Source organism: Triturus cristatus, chromosome 9 (genome assembly GCF_964204655.1).
Source record: "Triturus cristatus chromosome 9, aTriCri1.1, whole genome shotgun sequence".
Taxonomy (NCBI): domain Eukaryota; kingdom Metazoa; phylum Chordata; class Amphibia; order Caudata; family Salamandridae; genus Triturus; species Triturus cristatus.
The window spans coordinates 1,185,677,950-1,185,697,102 of NC_140592.1; the positions used below are offsets into that span (position 1 = coordinate 1,185,677,950).

Below are 19,153 nucleotides of genomic sequence, written 5' to 3' on the forward strand. Positions count from 1 at the left end.
AAGAACTCGCTCCCGTTGGAGATTGATGAGGTGCACCATGACGACAGGGGACGTTACACGGTTTTGGTGGGTAGAATGGAGGGCAGACTGGTCGTTTTTGTGTCTGTCTATGTCCCGCCGGGGCTGCAGACGACCACCTTTGCGGATCTGGGGCGCCTCCTCCTTGGCCTTCCGGAGGGGATTCTAGTGGTGGGGGGGGATTTTAATGCTGTGGTTTCCGGAACTGTGGATCGTCACCCCCCTAGGGATCTCCCCCGTGCCCAGGCATGGTTGTCTGGCCTCTTGGATACCTTGGGGCTGGTGGATTGTTGGTGTTTGAAACATCCCACGCAGCTGCAGTACACCTTCCATTCAGGGGCTCATGGTAGTCTCTCACGGCTAGATTATGTCCTGGTTCCGGCGGCGCACGTTGGGAGGATAGGGGAGGTGCGCCATTTGGCACGGGGTATTTCGGACCACTCTCCACTCTTGTTGCACTTTGATATTCTTCCGAGGGGAGAGGGTAGGGTGGTCCCGATTAATCCCTGGTACCTGCGTGACCCCACCATTCGCGCAGAGCTGGTTAAATCCCTTAAGCGCTACTTTGACGAGAATGTGGGGTCTGTGTCATCGGCGATCTCATTGTGGGAGGCGTTCAAGACGGTACTCAGGGGGGAGGCCTTGTCCCTTATTTCCCATTCCCGGAGGCGCGAGCGGGAGGAGGTGACTCGTGTTGAAGCGGAGATAACCGAGTTGGAGGGTGATCTAGAATGTGGGGTGACGGATGACAAATTACATGTTCTCCGGCTCAAGCAATCGGCTTATAAGGCCCTCGTCACAGAGGCGGCCAGGGGCCTCAGTAGAGAGCAACAGGGGAGACTGTATGATGTGGGTGATAAGGCTGGTAACTTGATTGCATGGTTGGACAAAAAGGAGAGAGCGAGTCGAGTTGTCCCGTTGATTGAGAAATAGAATGGTGTGTGTGTCACTGAACCAGAAGAAATTGTCTCCTGCTTTGCAGACTATTTCCGTGGGGTGTATTCCCCGGTGTCCTCCCGCTCTGAAGAAGATTCCCACGCCCTGCTCAGGGATATCGCGCTGCCTTCCCTTTCGGAGGAGGACAGAGTGTCGTTGGACGCTGCTCCAACTTCCGAAGAAAGTGCCCTCGCCATACGATCGGTCGCTTCCGGCAAGGCCATGGGCCCTAATGGTCTTCCCATCGAGTTGTATAAATTGCAACCGGATACACTGGCACCACATCTCCGTGCTATGTTCCTCGCGGCCCACTCGGCGGGTTCCCTCCCGCTAGACCAGCGTCTAGCTACTATCGTGGTTATCCATAAGGAGGGGAGGCCACGGGACCGGGTCACATCCTATCGGCCTATTTCGTTATTGAATGCAGAGCCCAAAATCCTCGCCAAGGTGCTGGCCAATCGGCTGGTCGGCGTAGTGTGTGACTTGATTCACCAGGATCAGTCCGGCTTCATCCCTCATCGCAATACAGCGCTTAACCTGCGGCGTTTGCATGGGGTGCTCGCACGTGTTCCGTTTATACGAGAGCCGGCCATTTTGGCGTCCTTGGACGCCACTATGGCGTTCGACACGCTTGAATGGCCTTAAATTTGGGCGACGCTCGCGAAGTTTGGGTTTGGCCCAGGATTCATCAGTTGGGTAAAATTGCTGTACTCTGCCCCGCTGGCGCAGGTCGTGGTGAACGGTAGAGTGTTGGCTTCGTTCGAGCTGGGCAGGGGTACGCGGCAGGGCTGCCCGTTATCGCCGCTCCTTTTCGCGCTCGCTTTGGAGCCCCTGGCGGAGTGGCTGCGGTGGGAACCTTCTATTCGTGGTCTCCGCTGGACCCCCGAGTATGAGGACCGCGTATCTTTATACGCTGACGATATTCTCCTGTACCTGGCTTCCCCACGTAAATCACTGATAGTGCTGGTTGATGTATTGCATTCATTTGGTCTTAACTCCGGCCTTGTCATCAACTGGGCTAAATCGTGCGTCTATGTTCTCTCTGGGGAGGCCCCTGTCCTTCCGCGGGGCTGTCCTATCCAGATCGCCCCGCGGGGATTCCGGTACCTGGGTGTCTTCATTACCCTGGACGCGGAGGCCCGATATAGTCAGAACTTGCTTCCCCCCGTCCGGCGCCTGAAGGAGGATGTTGCGCGTTGGAGGCGCTTGCCGCTCTCGCCGCTCGGCCGGGCGGCATTGTTTAAGATGATGTCGCTGCCGCGTTTCCTGTACGCTCTGCAGAACACAATGGACGTCGTCCCGGCGCGCTACTTTCGCGAGGTGGAGAGTTTGCAGCGCCAACTGTTCTGGGAGGGTAGACCGCGTATCGCCCTGGCGAAGCTGACGCTCCCGTGGTATGACGGGGGGATCGCCCTCCCGGATATCAAACGGTATTATTGGGCCTCCCAGCTGGCTGCGATTAATCACGGCCTGTACGGGCCCGCTCTAAACCCGGCCTTTGAAATGGATAAGATTTTACTGCCGGGTGGTGATTATCACCGAGCACTGTACTCCGGCTCGCTTGACGCACGTCTGACGGGCCCCACGCGTGTCATGGTATGAGTGTGGCACGCGGCTAATGCGGCGATGGGGTGGAAAGATCGTTTGACCCGGGCGTCGCCACTATACGCATCTGAGCAGTTGGGCTCCCTGTGGACCTCGAAGGGCTTTGAAAAGTGGGACATGATAGGCATCAGCAGGGTGGGTGATCTCTGGACTAGGGGGGGATTCAAAACGTTCGAGATGCTACGGACAGAATTCCAGTTACAGGACAGGGAGTACTTTCGGTATATGCAGATCCATCATGCACTATGCTCCGTATTCCCGGACGTTGCCTCCATCCCGGAGTGTTCCCCTCTGGAGGATAGAGTGCTAGATGGACATGTACCGGACAGCACGATTTCATTGATCTATAAAAAACTTATCAATGACCGCTCGGGACTGCTGACTAACCTTCGTGAGGCATGGGTGGCCGATGGATTGGAGCTGGATGACGAGGACTGGGTATCGGCGGTGGCCTCCCCGAAAGAGGTGGCCATACCGGCCCGCCTTCGCTTCGTCCAGCTCAAGGTACTCCATAGGGTCTATGTCACGGGGCCAAGGCTACTGCGTATGGGATATGCTGTAGACGGGTTGTGTAAGCGTGGGTGTGGTTCTTTGGGGACCTTTTTCCATATTTTGTGGGAATGCCCGGAGGTGGAGCGATTCTGGCGTGGTGTGCATGAGGTCCTGCGGGTGGTTACGCGTGTGTCGCTGCTGCCCGAAGCGAGGAGATGCCTGTTGAATGTGTGGGAGCCAACCGACTACTCGGTGCCGCAGACGCGGTGGGTGACTCTGGGATATATGGTGGCCAAACGCGACATTGCTCAACTGTGGGGTTCCCAGAGGTCGCCGACTGTCTCGGCATGGAAGGATAACATGGATTGGTGCATGTTTCGGGAAAAGGTGGTGTATGTCGCGAGAGGTAAGCCTGGGACATGGGTGAACGTATGGGGCCCCTGGAACGCCTACCGCGGGGGAATCTGTACCCCGCCGTTATTGCCCGATTCGTCACCGGCCCCATCCCCTTAGCCAGTTTATCTCCCCGGTCCCGGACACTGAGTCCACCTAATCCCAGTCTTGACCTTTTTCCCCCCCTTGCTACTCCTATGGATTGGTAGGGTCCCCCCCGCTAGGGGAGCACAGGCTGCTGTTTTCGATTGTGGGTTGCCTTGTGGATTTGTTCTTTTGTTGTTATATATATTAAAATGAAACCGCTATGTGTGCCCGGATGGTGTGGCTACCACCGCTTCTAACTCCTGTGCATTTCCCTTTGCCGCGGCATGCACGCTATTGTTTGTATCACATGCTCCTCTTGCTTGCTAGCGGCCGGCCTGAAGGTTGTAGGCCCATCTCTGTATATTTTTTGAATTTTGTAATAAACGGTTTCAAAAAAAAAATAATAATAAAAAAAAAAAAATAGAAAGTCCCAAAAAGAAATCTGACAACAAGTTTTGGTTGCGTTAAGGTCTGCACTCACTAAGTAGTGTTCACCAATCACTGTACATGAGTCACAAATGCAAGTCCAGAATCCTCACCTCTGACCACCAATGTTAGACTTGGGGGTCTCTAGTTGGCATAGGTATGTACTTGTGACAAATAGGGATCCTCTCCTCTAGTCAGGGTAAGGGGGTACACTCCTAAAATAACCCCTGCTCACCCTCTTGGTAGCTTGGCACGAGCAGACAGGCTTATCTCAGAGGCAGTGTGTAAAGCATTTGTGAAAACATACAGTAACCAAGTGACAACACTACAGATGGACACCACACAGGTTTTATATCAAAAATAAGTATTCTTTATATAGATTTACCACAAGACCAGTAAACGACAAAAATACACAATACTGTTACATTAGATGGTAGAATTTTGCTTAGTTCTCTTAAGTTCTTAAATGCGACACTTTAAGTCAATGTACCTTTTAGATGCGACACGCAGGGCAGCGAAAGTGTTGCAACGATGTTGATGCGATGAAGTTTTTGGTGCAAAGAAATAAAGACGTGAAGATCTTCCAGATGCATTACGCTTCTCCGATGTTGTGAGAAGACTCGCCTCGATGCGTCAGCTGCAGAGGCGACACCCTTTACGCAATGCGACGACAGCGGCCTTGGCAGTGGCACTCTTCTCTGATGTTTGCGAGACGCTTCCGCTCGATGCGATGTTGCAGCGGCAACACCCCTTTACGCGATGCGACGACAGCAGCTCCGATGGCGGCACGCTTCTCCGTGGATGCGAGGCGCTTTTCTTGATGCGGTGCAATGCGACAACTACGATGGCTGCGATGGCGACACGCTTCTTCCTCGATGCGAGACTCTTCTCTTGATGCAGTGCAATGCGTCAGCTACGATGGCGACACGCTTCTTCGGTGTTGCGAGACACTTCCTGGATGATGCGAGACGCTTCCGCTCGATGCGATGCTGCAGCGGCGACACACTTTACGAGATGCGACGACAACAGCTCCGACGGCGGCACACTTCTCCTTCTTGAGTCGGGCTTCCAGCTCCTTGCGACACACAGTCCCTCAGAAGGCCCAACAACAGCAGCAGACACTTCCAAAGAACTCTGGGGAGCTGTGGGGTGAAGTCTGTTGTTCCTGAGACTTCAGCAGGAGGCAAGCTCTTTTCCAAGCCCTTAGAAATCCTTCACAAGTTGAGCAAAAGTACACACAAAGTTCCTTTCTCCTCTCTTTAGCAGTAAGGCAACCACTGCAGGCCAATCCCCCAGTTTCAGGGATAGTTTCCTCCTCAGCTTCTTCTGGTTCCTCCCTCAGCAGAGATTCTTCTTGTTTTCCCAAAGTGATCTAAATTCTTGGGATCAGGGTCCCAATATTTATACCCAGAAATCCTTTGTCCTCCGAAGGCAGAGGGGCCTTTGCCCAGTCCAAACCAGTTCCTGAACACTCTGTTTACCAGACCTCTCCTTTCCTTTCACAGTGCAGGGCAGAAACATTAGACGCCCCACAGGAGGTGGAGCCAGCATTGTGGAAGGCAAGTACAGCTCTGGAGCACTTTGTTGACAGGATTCCTTCTCTTCATTCACTGTGCAGGGCAGAAACATCAGCCGCTCCCCAGGAGGTGGAGCCAGCATTGTGGAAGGCAGGCACAGCCCTATTCAGGTCCCAGGTGCAACTCCTCCCACCCACCTGGATGCAGATCTCTCTATTCACCACTGGGACACCTCACCCTGTCTCCTGGAATTCCCCAGTCCTGTCACTCAAACTCCAGACAAAGGAATACACACAGCCTAGCAGAGGCAGGTTTGAATGGTTAGACAAGAAAATGCCTACTTTTTAAAGTGGCATTTTCAAACACGGAATGTTAAAACCAACTTCACTAAAAGATGTATTTTATCATCCTGAGTTCAGGCATACTAAATTCAAATTCCTACCATGTTCTCTGAGTCAGTTAGGATTATAAGATGTAATAACCATTCTGGCCTATGGAGAAAAGGTAGCATTGCAATAGTGAAAAACGAAAATGGTTGTAATTCACTATTAGAACATGTCACATACATCAGGGCATGTCCTACCTTATCCTTACAATGCACCCTGCCCTTGGGCCTACCATAGGGGTGTCTGATATGAAGAAAAGGGAAGGTTTAGGGACTGGCAAGTGGGTGCACTTGCCCAGTCAGCATGATAGTACCAGACTGTGCGCAGGCTCTGCAATGGCAGACCTTAGACACATGTTTACAGGCTGCTTCTGTGGGTGGCACAATCAGTGCTGTAAGCCCACCAGTAGTATTTGGATTACAAGTCCTGGGCACTCCTGGTGCACTGTACAAGGGTCTGACAAGTAAACCAAACCAACCAATCATGGAATCACAAATTATACATTAATTTACAATAGGGAGCACTTGCACTGTGGCACTGGACAGCAGTGGCACAGTGCCCTGAGCAACTAACACCAGCAAAAACATATGAGGCACAGCGAAAAATGGAAGGGAGACTCACACCAATGTGCCAGGTCTAACACTGACCCCATATGATAGGCGGGTCACCACAGAAGAGGTCCTTCCCCTTTTTAGGGTTACGTAAGGGCTCCCATGAGGGTAGGTCCCTAGATTCGTCCTGACAACAACTTCAAGATCTGACTGCTTGTCATCTGAAGACTATCCAAAGATCCTTCTGTTGGGGGGAAAGTGGAACTCTGCTGTTCTTTGAGCCAGGACCAAAGACAAGACTGCTTCGGTGAGAGGACTCCTGCTGCATCTTCTTCCCTGCGCTTCTTCAAGTTCTGCTACTCCGTTGCCGTGCATCCACCGAGTCACCAAGGACTCAGCCTGCATCAAAGCCAGAAGAAATCTCCCTTGAAGTGAAGGAGTCACTTCTCTGCATCAGATGGCACCTCAACGATGGCCAGTTTGCTCATACTGTTGTCCCATGGACATCTCCTGGCTCTGAAACACAGGTGGGGGTTTGTTGGCTCTCCAGAGGCCTGACCAGTCTGCCCTGCAAGTTGGGTGACTGTAATCCCTCTCCAGCCGACATGAACTGCCTCCCTGTGTACGGGGTCTGTTTGTCGTTGCCAAAGCTTGTTGGTTCGCTTTACAAAAGATTTTCAAACTCCCAGAAATCCCAGCCTCCTGTATCGCACAGCTCCAAGAATGATGTCCTGCCTGCATCCTCTGTATCATGGGCCTACATCTCCTGTGTGCTGTTGGAGCTTCCCTGATACTCCTTGTGCCTGCTGGCAGAGGGTCCTCAAGGGGGCTCCATCGAATCTTGATGGCTCTCCTGCATGCTGAGGGCTGGCCCTAACTTACCCTTGCTGGGTTAGTTCCACAGACCTTGTAGTCTGCAACACAGCAGCTTCAGTCCCAATCCGCTATTTGCATCTGCAAGGCTTGTTGATGGTCCTGCCGGCCAATGACCTCCCTGTACTCGTCGACTAGCATGGGACAGCTTGTGGAAGGCTCCCATGCTTCTGCATCATCGCCTGGGCTCCAAAGCTGCTGCTTCATCCTCACCCTGCTACAGCAAGAACCAAAGACAAGGGCTGGTATTATGTTCCTGTGCCCCTGGTCACCTCCGGGTGGTTTGGACTCTGTCCCTTCGCTTTCAGTTTCTTCACATCTGGATTCCATGTCCTCGTTCCACAGCCTGGTCCACGAGAGGGTGTAGCTGCTGAACTTCCGTGAACCTCCATTGGCATCTATGGGTGGTTCCGACACCACTTCATCCCTATGCACCTGGGCTCCCTGGTGTAGGTATCCTGGTTTCTGGTGTATCCATGTGTAGCGTGGCTCTCCAACCTTCCTTGATCCAAGTAGTTCCTTCGGGGTCCTATGGGAAAGGTCCTATAACTGTAAAATTCCATCCGCGATCTACCCTGTGCTATCCTATGGAAGTTTGATCAGTGTAACCACTCTGCACCCGAGCATCTTGGGGTCCCAGGCTACTCACCTTAGGTGATTCCGTGTTTCCTCTGGGGTCCTCCATCTTTGGCTACTAGTCCCATTTTGGTACTTACCTAACATATCACTATTTTAGGATTTGGTTTGACCCCCAGGTTAGGCCCTATGTGTTTTCCTATGCTACTTACCGATTTCTAAAGTATTTCTTGTGTATTCTTGATATCTCTAGGAAGGAGATATACCAAGTTAGTGTCTAGTGTATAGTTATAAATATAAAGTATTTTTATACTCACCTGGTGTGGTTCTTTCTTGTGTGAAAAGCTTACTGACAGACTATATTGGTAAATGCACTTGCTTTACACTCTCCTGGATTAGCCTTAGCTGCTCTCCACAGCTACCCCTTGAGAGCTCTGTTTGTCAGGGACATAAACACTATCACTAAGGGTTGCCTGGACTCCGTCCACAATGCCTCACCATAGGTGGACACTATATATACTGATCCAGCCTCCTACAGGAAAAGTTTAAATTTAGCCTAAACATGCTATTTTGTAAAGGATGGGTATCTTTCCAGTACAAAACCAATTCTAGACTCATGAAGTGTGCTTGTAGCGTGTAGCGCAGCCGCTTGATTGTGGGTCAGTGTTAGGGAGAGAGCAGGACAGTCTCATACCTTTGTAGATACGGCCATTTCTGCTCTCTCATTGTTAGGCAATACAGCACAGCAACTTTGGTTGCTGTGCTGGGTTCAGTGACCCTTTTGACAATCTGGCTCAGTGAGTTACAGCTTCTGGAGACAAGAAGTATGTCCAAGGCAAAACTCCCAGACTTGGGTTTTGAGCTCTGGCATAAAGTGGCCCTCTCTGTGATTGAAAGACATTAATAAATATGCTCCCAAGCACCTCTGGGCAATCATTTACTGAATGGACCCATTTATAGCACCTTAAGGTCCTGTGCATGTCAATGGCAAGGCACATCAACCTTTTCTCCGGCCACAGACCTAAGCCATCCGTCTGCACACAATGCAGAGTTCCAGAAGTCCTGCGGAAGCCACCAATTTCTGTGTATGGCTGTCAGAACGTTCAAAAAGCTGTTATGCATGTTAATGGTGCAGCACCTAAATTTGGGATTTAGTTACCAATATCAGAAAGCCCTCTACATCATTGTGAAAGTCAGCCAGTACCAGGAAGGCCCCTAGGCTCCTTAAAGGTTACAAGCTAAGAGAAGGCCCAAACTAGAGCTGAAGTAGCCCGCATGAATGGCTGGTGCAAGGTTCTGGAGATTTCTACCTAACCATCACCTCAAGCCATTCCTTTGCACCAAGGACAGAGTTCCAAAATCCTATGGGTACTGCCAGTGTTCCAATGGGACAATAAGCTCGATAGATGACTGAATTAGCGCTTCCAAAAGCCTCCCCACACATGTTCAGGGAGAGATCCCAGGCTCCTCTGAGGTGGCAAGTCCTGAAAGCACCATGGTTAGAGTTCTGGTAAGCCCCATGCAGGGCAAGACGTCTGGGCCAATTCTGCAGCCAAAGACATCAAACTTCCAGCCACAAGTAGGGCAGAGTCACAGATGCTTATCAAGGATTCCTAGGCTCCTCTGGAGCTAAAAACTCTATAGGTGAATGACTTAGAGCTGTTGGAGGCCCCAGTGCACGTCAAGAGTACAACGCTTGGATCAGTCGATAAATGTGGTCAAAGAGGCCACACACTATGCAGTTGAGGGAATGCACCTTTGTTATTGTGCAGGCATGAAAGATGCACTCACTGAATCATGGGTATTACTGAAGTTACTGCACAAGTGTCTGGAGTTCTTTATATAATACAAAAGTGCCTCGAGGATGCAAAAATCTGGTGCAAGAGGCATTTTCATTGTTTCACTCAAGATGGTGCTAATTCAGTGGCTCTCATATGGACTAAAGACTCACAGGACAGGAGGGGTTTCTTACTTGTGACAACATCGTTAAGCACAGGGACTCTGCAGGAATGCTTTAGTACAGTGAGTCTCAGGTAAATGGAGTCAATAGCACATCAGATAAACAATCAAACACATTCACAGTCACTCTTCGAAACACCTAGGGCTCCACCTGGTTGTAGTACATCACACTGTTCAATGTCTTACAAGGTTTGCAGATCTGAAGGTGATTAGCTCTAAAGGTATGACGGCATTCCACATGCGTTTTTCACGCATGCCTTAGGAACTCCATCATTTGAACGAATGCGTCTTTAGCACGCATTTGTTTGGCACGCAAGTCATTTTAACGACTTGCCTTAGGTGGGGCCCTGCATGTTGGAATAGTTTCATTTACTATTCCAACTCCAGTCTGTGCAACAGTAGGGAAGGTGTTGGACTTTAATTCCAACACCATCACACCAATGCACCCCCATAAAGCAAGTCATTGTAATGATTTACGTACAGAACGATTGCGTGCTAAAGACACATTCATTCGGCTGCCGGCGCTGTGAAGGCACAGCATGATTCCGGCTTCGTCCTAAAGGAGGTATCCCGATTAGCTCTATCACATTTAAGTGTGTTATATTCCTACCAAATCTTCTATCTATCACTCTATCTCATCTAACACTTTTATGGAGGTAATTGACCTAGTGCAATAATGCCACTTACCTACGGCTTGGGAAGCAGCTCCGAAGATGCTGATGAGAAGAAGAAGGCCCAGCTCCATTTGTCTCATAGTAGTCTAAAACATTAAGTAAATATGCAATGATTAATGATCCTTTTTTAGGTGAATTATTTCTTTGCAACCATAGAATGCAGGATGATATTGTAGATGACAGAGCATTTTCTAACCTCTATTGTCCCATCCATTTTTGTTCTTCCTTGGCACATTATTTAGCTTCTCTTTATATCAATACTGATATCTAGTCCTCCCACTGCACTATATTTCACCTCTTGTTCAATCCTGTGCTCCGTTATTGCCATCTTTTGGGATTCTCTCATTCAGGTAGTCTGTAAGGCAGGAGGACACTGACAACACTCCCTGCTTCGTTTGTCTCATCAGACAGACCCTTGACTTGCCTTATGGCCTTGATGGGAAGAATCTTGCAGGAGAGTGATCCCCAGCAGGGATCCACCCACTAGACGTCAGAGAGGAGAGGAGTGGACCACAGTGCATGGGCAAGTGCTCTCTCACAAAAAGAAACATTAAATCAACTTTTCCACCCACCTGGAGAGAGATTTCGGGGTTTACCCCAATCTGCCCACCTAGAGGGAGAGAGGGTGCACAGAAAGCCCACTAGACTCAGGGATAATATTTTTTTTAAAGAAAGATTGGGGTGCATATGGGCCACCCTGGTACTGGGAATGCCCCCCACCCCTATCGGATCCACCAGTCTTCTGATCCCCTGGGGAACCAAAAGCCCACTAGATACCACCGATTAATTGGAAAAAAGAATGGGGTAGAGTGTCCCACTGTGGCATGGGGCCATGCCCCACCTCGTAACACCCCCAGAAGTCCATCTGGTCCCCAACGGCAGACTTACATGGATGTCTAGTTTTCAGAAACGTCTTGGGTTGATAAGTTTTCCTGGTCACTGAGTCGACACTGAAATACTGTAGCTACCTACATGGCCAGAAAGAGTCAGTTTGCAAGGCAACAGCTTGATATTCCTTCTTGCCTTTTCCTGCCGCTGATAGGTCCAGTCACACAAATGAGGGACTATGTTTATCGAGTGAAGTGTGGGAACACAGAATAGTGGAACATTTGTTATTATCAAGCGAATACCTATGTTTGGCTTCCAAATGTAAGCCAGTGTGAAACTAAGACCACATTTTACAAAATGTCCTATAAATCATGAAATAGTATGAGTGACCCCAAATTCAATTTGTACAAATGGGCACAATTCATTAGAAAAAGCACAGGTTTCCTACATACTAATTTTTCATTGATTTAACTTTACCATATGAACTGATGCACAGTCGGTATGCGAAGTAAAATCATTATGAGCAGCAGCTCAATTGTTGTCTCTGGGTATTGGATATTTTCGGACAACCAACAAACATAATATATTTCCCTGCGATCAGGAGAGTTTGATAGATTTAACAGTATATTACTTTTGTGTATTGAAAACGTCACCTATTTCTACTTTTTCCTTGTTATTTTCATTATTTTTGTTATTGTTTGGTTTCCATTACTAGTTTATTTGGGGAGACCATGAGGGATCTATATGAATGGCACCTTTCTGAATTCTGAATGTTGTCATTTTCAGAAATTTGCCGTTTTGTGGGTTCACCCATGGGTTTCTCACCTGTTTGCACCACAAACTGCAAGTAGGTAAAAACCACAGAAAATAGGAAAATTTGACTACCACTTATAAAAATGCAAAGCCTGTTATAAAAATGTTTCGTTTCTATCCCTGCCTGTTCCTGAAAGCTGGGACAAGGGTGATCTTAGCACAGCATATCTTTTGTTGAGTCCATTTTTAGAAAACTATGGGGCATATTATCAAGGACGGCGTTAAAATTATCGCCGGTGTAGCGGCCGAAAACTGCGGCTAAAGCGGCGATAATGGGCTTGATAATATGCCCTGGAGAATCCCAATAGAAGCCCATGTTCACACCAGAACATGGACTTCTATTGGAATTCTCTGCGGCATATTATCAAGCCCATTATCACCGCTTTAACGGCAGTTTTCTGTCGATAAACCGGCGATAATTTTTAACGCCGTCCTTGATAATAGGCCCCCAAATACCTTTTGCTCATTTTCCCCAAAAACGTTATATTTTACTAAGTTTTATCTATGTTCCCTTGAGGGCAATCCCGAAACCCCAACATGTGGGATAAGAAGACATACATTTGACTTGGGTACCTTTAGATAGAAACAAAGTTTTGAAGACTTAAGCGTAAACTGCCCGAACATCAAAAAAGGGCTAAGCACTTTGGAAGTCTCAGCACTTAAGGTATCCAAAAGTGTGCAGATTGTTTGTGTTGTTGTGGTGGTGGGAGGACATTGTGCACGTGAAGTCATGAGTGAAAGCCTAGTGGGAAGGTGGGAGACTAATCCTGAGCTTCAGAGAAATACATCATCTATTAAAGAAAGCACATGAACAGAAGAACCCTGTTTATGCAACTAGAACCCATCTTGTTATAGGAGCAGCATTAAAGAGAGTGTCACAGTGATGGAAGGAGACAGGGACACACTGGCCACTGCCCTGGACACCACTTCCGGTATAGGAGAGGGGCGAGACAGGAACTGGACACTTGCTCTGGAGACACCAACGTGGACAACAGTGTATCCTGCATCTGAATAAAGAGTCCTTGTGTCCTACCTGCTCGTATCTGTGTGGTGCTTCCGGAGCCCAGGCAGGGGACACGACAGAGAAGTGAGATTTCAAAAAGCAACTTTAGACTGTGCACCTTGCTAGTTCAAGTTGTTAGATCATGCCAGGAGACAGGTGCATTAGGTCCCCTAATCCTGTGTATTTATCTTGTATTCAAGAGTAGCTAATGGGAATTCCAAACTGCAAGTAGAAAAGATCTAATAGAACGAGATGAGCCACCTGCATGTAACATTAAAGAACAAGTTGAGACTGGTGAAGCTCATCAGTCTGCTTCTACTTCAGAATTACTATTTTGAAAAGAGATCTTTCCCCTGCTAAATTCACAAAGGGTGAATTTAAACTACTTCCTTCAACTTAAAAGGCCAACATCTTTTTCTTAATAAACTCTGGGTCTTTCCTGCTGCAGGGGTTACATTTTATGCACGTCTTGCTCGTGGTTTGTTATTAAGAATGAGTTTCCAGTAGTTGCTGTTGTGCTGTCTGTAGGGAGGGCTTGAGGGTGTATCACAATGGAAGGTTCACTTTAGAGATATATATGTGCAGGGATATGCTGTTTCGGGTGTGCCACCGGAATATCGAATCAACAATATCGATGGGACAGAATATTGAAAAAAAGATACCAAAAGGTAAATAAGTCTAAATTTTCTATACAGAATTCCACACATGAGTCCCTACTAGGTAAATGTTTCTTTCGAAGTATGTAGATGTGAAGTTAGGTATAGTAAATCTATACTTTCCTATATGCACCTACCTTTTTCTATTTTGCCCCTCGATATTCTGTCCTCGGTTTTAGGCTGCCACGATATTGTTGGTGTCGACATTCAGTACAATCTGTTGGTTATCCCAGTGGAGGAATCACCATTGTGTGCCGGACACAGTGCGGGTGAGAGATACAATGGGTGCTTCATACCTGAGGATCAATCAATCCGCATTTATAAAGTGTAACACTGTCACCCCAAGGCATATCTGGGCACTGTGTCTCTGTCGAAGAGCCAGGTCTTGAGTCTCTTTCAGAAGTCTGCCAGTGGGGAGGCTGTACGGAGCTGGAAGGGGAGGTCGATCCAGGTCTTGGCTGCGATGTAGGAGAAGAAGCAGCCGCCGCTGCGGGTGCCGTGGGTTCTGCGGATGCGTGTGTGTGAGGGCGAGGGAAGAGGATGGCTCTGACTGATGAGTACCAAATGCTCTATTTCCAGCAGGACTCTTGACGGTAGGTTGTCCTGCTGCACGCCAGTTGCCAGGTATGCAGATCAGCATTGCTTTGGCATACTGAATCAGTTACTCCTCCTCTATTATGCACTTTTCTGTCATGTACCTATCATAGTAGGCTTCTCACAATCATTTTAATTACTTTCATATGATCCTCAATTAAAGTAACAATTTGCAAATAGGGAATCTGAAATCATTGCAGCCCTGCACCCCACTAAGGTACATTCTGAACATGTCACTGATAGGCAATCTGAGAATATAGCAGTCATGTAGGAGGACACCGCAAACATTGAAACGTCAAACGTAGATAATATGAACATCTGCAGCCCTGTGCCCCAGTCTCCACTTAGGTGCACTCCAAGTACGACCATGTCATACTTTGCACTGAAACACGGAAATGTCACACATATAAAATCTGGCATCCTCTCCTTCTGTTCCATGGGTCATAGAGCATCAGAGATCAGCAGTAGAGTGCTTGCTGCTCACGCCAGGCTGTGGGAATCTGGGACATATAGCATGAAGGGCCAGAACTCTGCTATGAGGAGCCATGTATGACATCGGTCGTAGAGAATGTTTGGATTTCAGCATCAGGCTGCAGGACCGAGTCAAGGGAAAACGCAATCAGCTTAAAAACATTCCGCTGCCATGGGTGCCTGCACCCTGCTAACTCCTTTCACCTCCTATGACCAGCTCAGCCTTGGTTTGCATGGATTGCAAACTGGTACATCATGGAGAAACAAACACATGGACATCGGTGCTGCATAATTCGGAGTCTGTGCTTTTCTTTTCTCACTGGCTCATGCACGAGGACCTTCTGTGAACTCAGTAATGAGCAAGCGTGTGTTTATTGACGACCTTCCATTGTGCTCTTTGGAGAGGAGAAGCAGGGCTCCCTCAACTTTAACACAGGGGATTTGTGGAAGCAGACCAATATATAGCAACTTTGAACTAACCCACTCTTGTTCTCAGCCCCCGAAACCTTGTTTGTGCCTATCAGGAGCACGTACGAAGAGCTTAACCTATAGGAGAAAGATTCTGGTTAGGGTTTCCTGCTTTCAGTTTCTATTTGCTGCAAATTATGGAGGAGTTTATTCAATGTTTTCCAATGTCTTTAAAAATTGTTATAATCTGTGATTATCAGTGTACACTTTTTTGATGTATACGAAATCATAGGGATGGTGTTTCTCCTGTGCTTAGAAAGAAATGTACCTTTATGTCCTCCCTTCCATCAATAATCCATCCCTTCTTTCCTGCTCATAACTCCCTTCTTTTACCCTTTCTTGAATTTGCTTTTCTAGTAACTATTCATAGTTTCTCTCACCTCTATGCCTGTCTAATTTCTCATAACTTGGATTCTTATTTCCAGCAGCCCAGCCCTCCCAGTGTGAAGGATGAGCATAGATGGACACATGTTTGCACCTCATTAAGATTCGATTGGAGAAGACAAGAGGTTAAAGGGGACATCTGACTCACTTTCCTGCTGCTCTTTTCTATAAACAAATGGCAAAGATTGACTGAATGAAGATGTTCTCCTTAGGACATGAGAGATACATTGTGAGGATCACTGTTAGCCATGGGAGCTTGGTAACAGCAAACTGCTGCTGTAAGACGAAGCAACTGAGGTATAAATTAAACTTCATAACCTGCAGGTTGCTTTGGGTTGTCTGTAGGATTCTAAGTTTATTTAAAATTCAGCACAAGGAGCTCTTATTATTGATCTTTTACCAATCATGTCGGCCGTTCCTGTCGGGCACATACTAGGCACTGTACCTTTGTGTTCTGACCAGTGTGGACCATTCTAGTGGGCTTTCCATCTCGGGGAAGAATAAGCACAGAGCAATATGTTTTTATTCAATGCAGTCCCAGAGGCTTGGACAAGTGATGTTGCTAAGTGTCAAGACTTGATTCAGCACCACAAGTTCAAGCTGATCTGGAGGCGGTCTTGATTTCAATAAATCATCAAATAACCCATCCCTTTCATCTTCATTAGTCCTTGTATCTCCTGAATTTCAATCTGACTTTCCTCCTTGTCCTTGGATATTGTCTTCTTCTCACTCTCTCTTACAATTGTAAGGTAAACACCTACACCATCAATGATACACCAAGCCTGCTGACTCGAATTCCACCTTTCATCCAACCAATGGCTAGCAGTGTGTCTCAATCTTGCTGCGTTCTTTCTTATGTGCTACACGCTCACGTCACAAATGGGAATGAAAGGTTTCTTAAGCACAGTTCGCATTGTCCTAACTGAATTTTGCTCTATTTAATCACATATTACAAACAACAGCTACCCACTAATCTCAAACAACACTCTGTGAAAACTGACCAATCCTAGAGTGGAACCAGATGACGTAGTCAGCAAATCACAGCACAATCAACCAATTGCAGCGGGTCAGAGATCAGACCAACATAGGGTTGCCTCACAAGTATCAGGGTGGAGTGAGCCCAGAACACCCAGGAAAGGACTTATTTTATAGTGCACAATTCAATGAAATGCGTACATCAATACAATTGTCAGCGGCCCACAGTTTAAACCAATCTGATTAAAGGAAAAACTATGCCGTTTCTAAAATCACATTTTTCAGCATATCCCATAGATTCATATAATGCAGTTCCCATCCCTGGTGCCCTTGAGACACTAAGGGTCAGATGTATCAATATTGGATTTTGCGATTCCATGATCGCGAATTTTACCGGTTCGCTATTAAGGAATGACAAAATGCAATGTATGTAGGTTTTGCAATAATAATTGCGATTCCTACATATTTCTCATTTCGACTCGCAAATTGCGAGTTGCAAATAAGGAATGGCTTCCTATTCGTTCCTGCAGGAATGAATGGGAATTGCATGTGCAATTTGTGAGTACCCAATAGGTACTCGCAAATTGCGCATGCAATTTCAAGGGTGCAAGGGTGCCTGGAGTATGCATGTGTGCACGTGTGGCACGTATGTACGCCAAATGGCACCTTGAAAAATGCAAAAAAAGTAGATTTTTCATGAAATTCGCATATTGCCCCCAACTTGAAGTTGGTGGTAATTTGCGATTTCTTAAAGGCAGGTCGCAAATTTTTTTTGCTTCCTGCATTTCATTTAAGGATTCACAAATTGCGATTTCTTAAATTAATTTGCAAAATAGGGAATCACAAGTTTTGCGATTCCCTATTTTGCAAATGCCTTTTGGGATGATAAATCCCAAAAGGCTTTTTCCCGTTCGCAAACGTGCCGATTCTGCAAATCAGCCCGTTTGCGAACGGGAAAAATGCTTGATACATCTGGCCCTTAATTGGTTCATATAAATGTTGCTACTTAATTTACAGTGATAGGTTCTCATGAGAAATCACCCTAGATGAGGCCTTGGGAAGTTTCACAGTCAGGGCCGGACTGGCCATAGCGGGGCCCGGGCGTTTCCCCGGTAGACCGCTAGGGTGGAGGCCCCTGGGAGGGCCGTTTTTGTTACCCGGGGTCGGCAATATTGGCCCCCTGAAACAAAATCAGCCAAAACCGGCCCTCGCAAACTGCTCAGCTGCACTCCCCCTCACCCCAGGGGGGGCCGGCTGAGCAGTTTGCCAGGGCCGGTTTCTGTTCCCAGTGGATTATTGTGCTACAGAACTCTAAACAAAAGAAACATTATTCTGTACATGGGAAATTGACTTACATCTCAAAGCAGTGTTTGCAAAGTTGCGTGTGCATGAATAGTCTGTGTGCAGGGCAAATCAAAAACCAAAAATGACCTACTGAAAGATGGCCACAAACAGCGTCAATCATTTTGAAATCGAGGCCTACATTAGCTAATGTTAGCACAAGCACAGTTCCCGCAACATTATGTATTTGCTTCAACTACATGTTACTTTTCTTTTTATCATGTTAATGCTATTGAGCATATATTTATAAAATCCTCTATCAATTGTGCCTGTCCGAATAGCCCCCAAAATTCCAAGGGGCATAGACAAGGATAGTACAACTATGTGCCAGGAGCCAAAGGTTAAAAGGCATTGCAGATGTGGCTGGTCTATAACAGTTATTAGTCCTATATGTGAGACCTGAATTGTACAAATCTGCTGGGTAATTAGCTACCTCAGAGGATCAAAACACCTCTCCATGCACCAACTACACCACTTCTTCCAGACATCGTTGTATCTCTTCCTAGTTCCTGGGGCCCAAGATACATCCAATAGATCTAAAGGGCCTTATGTAGGTAGCCTAACATTTACCATTTCATAAATACCGAATTTTACCGATTCGGTATTTATGAAGTGGTAAATGATATGTAGGTAATCTATCGGTAATATTTACCAATTCGGAATGGGTCGGTAATTTAGAATCGGTATTTACCGCTTCGGTAATGGTAACTGGCTTCCCATTGATTCCTATGGGCCAGGAGGCCCATAGGAATCAATGGGAAGCCAGTTACCATTACCGAATCGGTAAATACCGATTCGGTAATGGGGGAAGCACAATCAAGGGTGGCAGGGTGTCACAGTGACACCCTGTTGCACCCCTGATTCCTGCATGTGTGCACATGTGGCACACATACATGCCCTAAGGGCATGTATGTCTGCCACATTGCACACTTCAAAGTGCAAAGAAATGCTTTTTTCCAGCTATTCGTCATTTACCACCAACTTTTAGTTGGTGGTAAATAACGAATCCCCACAACAACCACACACTCCCCCTACATATCATTTCAGGATTCGGTATTTCCCGAATCGGTAAAATTACCGATTCGGTAATTTTACCGATTCGGTAAATTACCGAATCCTGAAATGTG

The 19,153-nt window shown here is 47.3% G+C and overlaps 1 protein-coding gene across 2 annotated transcripts in view; it reads right to left on the reverse strand.

The window, feature by feature from the left end:
* The window catches only part of LOC146799595 (mucosal pentraxin-like), a 44,894-nt gene that overhangs the window by 15,760 nt on the left and 9,981 nt on the right, over positions 1–19,153 (reverse strand). For both annotated transcript variants that reach the window (XM_085627168.1, XM_085627167.1), the window contains exon 2: positions 10,507–10,579. In XM_085627168.1, the coding sequence (XP_085483294.1) occupies positions 10,507–10,573 (67 nt within the window). In that variant the 5' untranslated portion in view covers positions 10,574–10,579. The remainder of the gene's footprint in view (positions 1–10,506; positions 10,580–19,153) is intronic.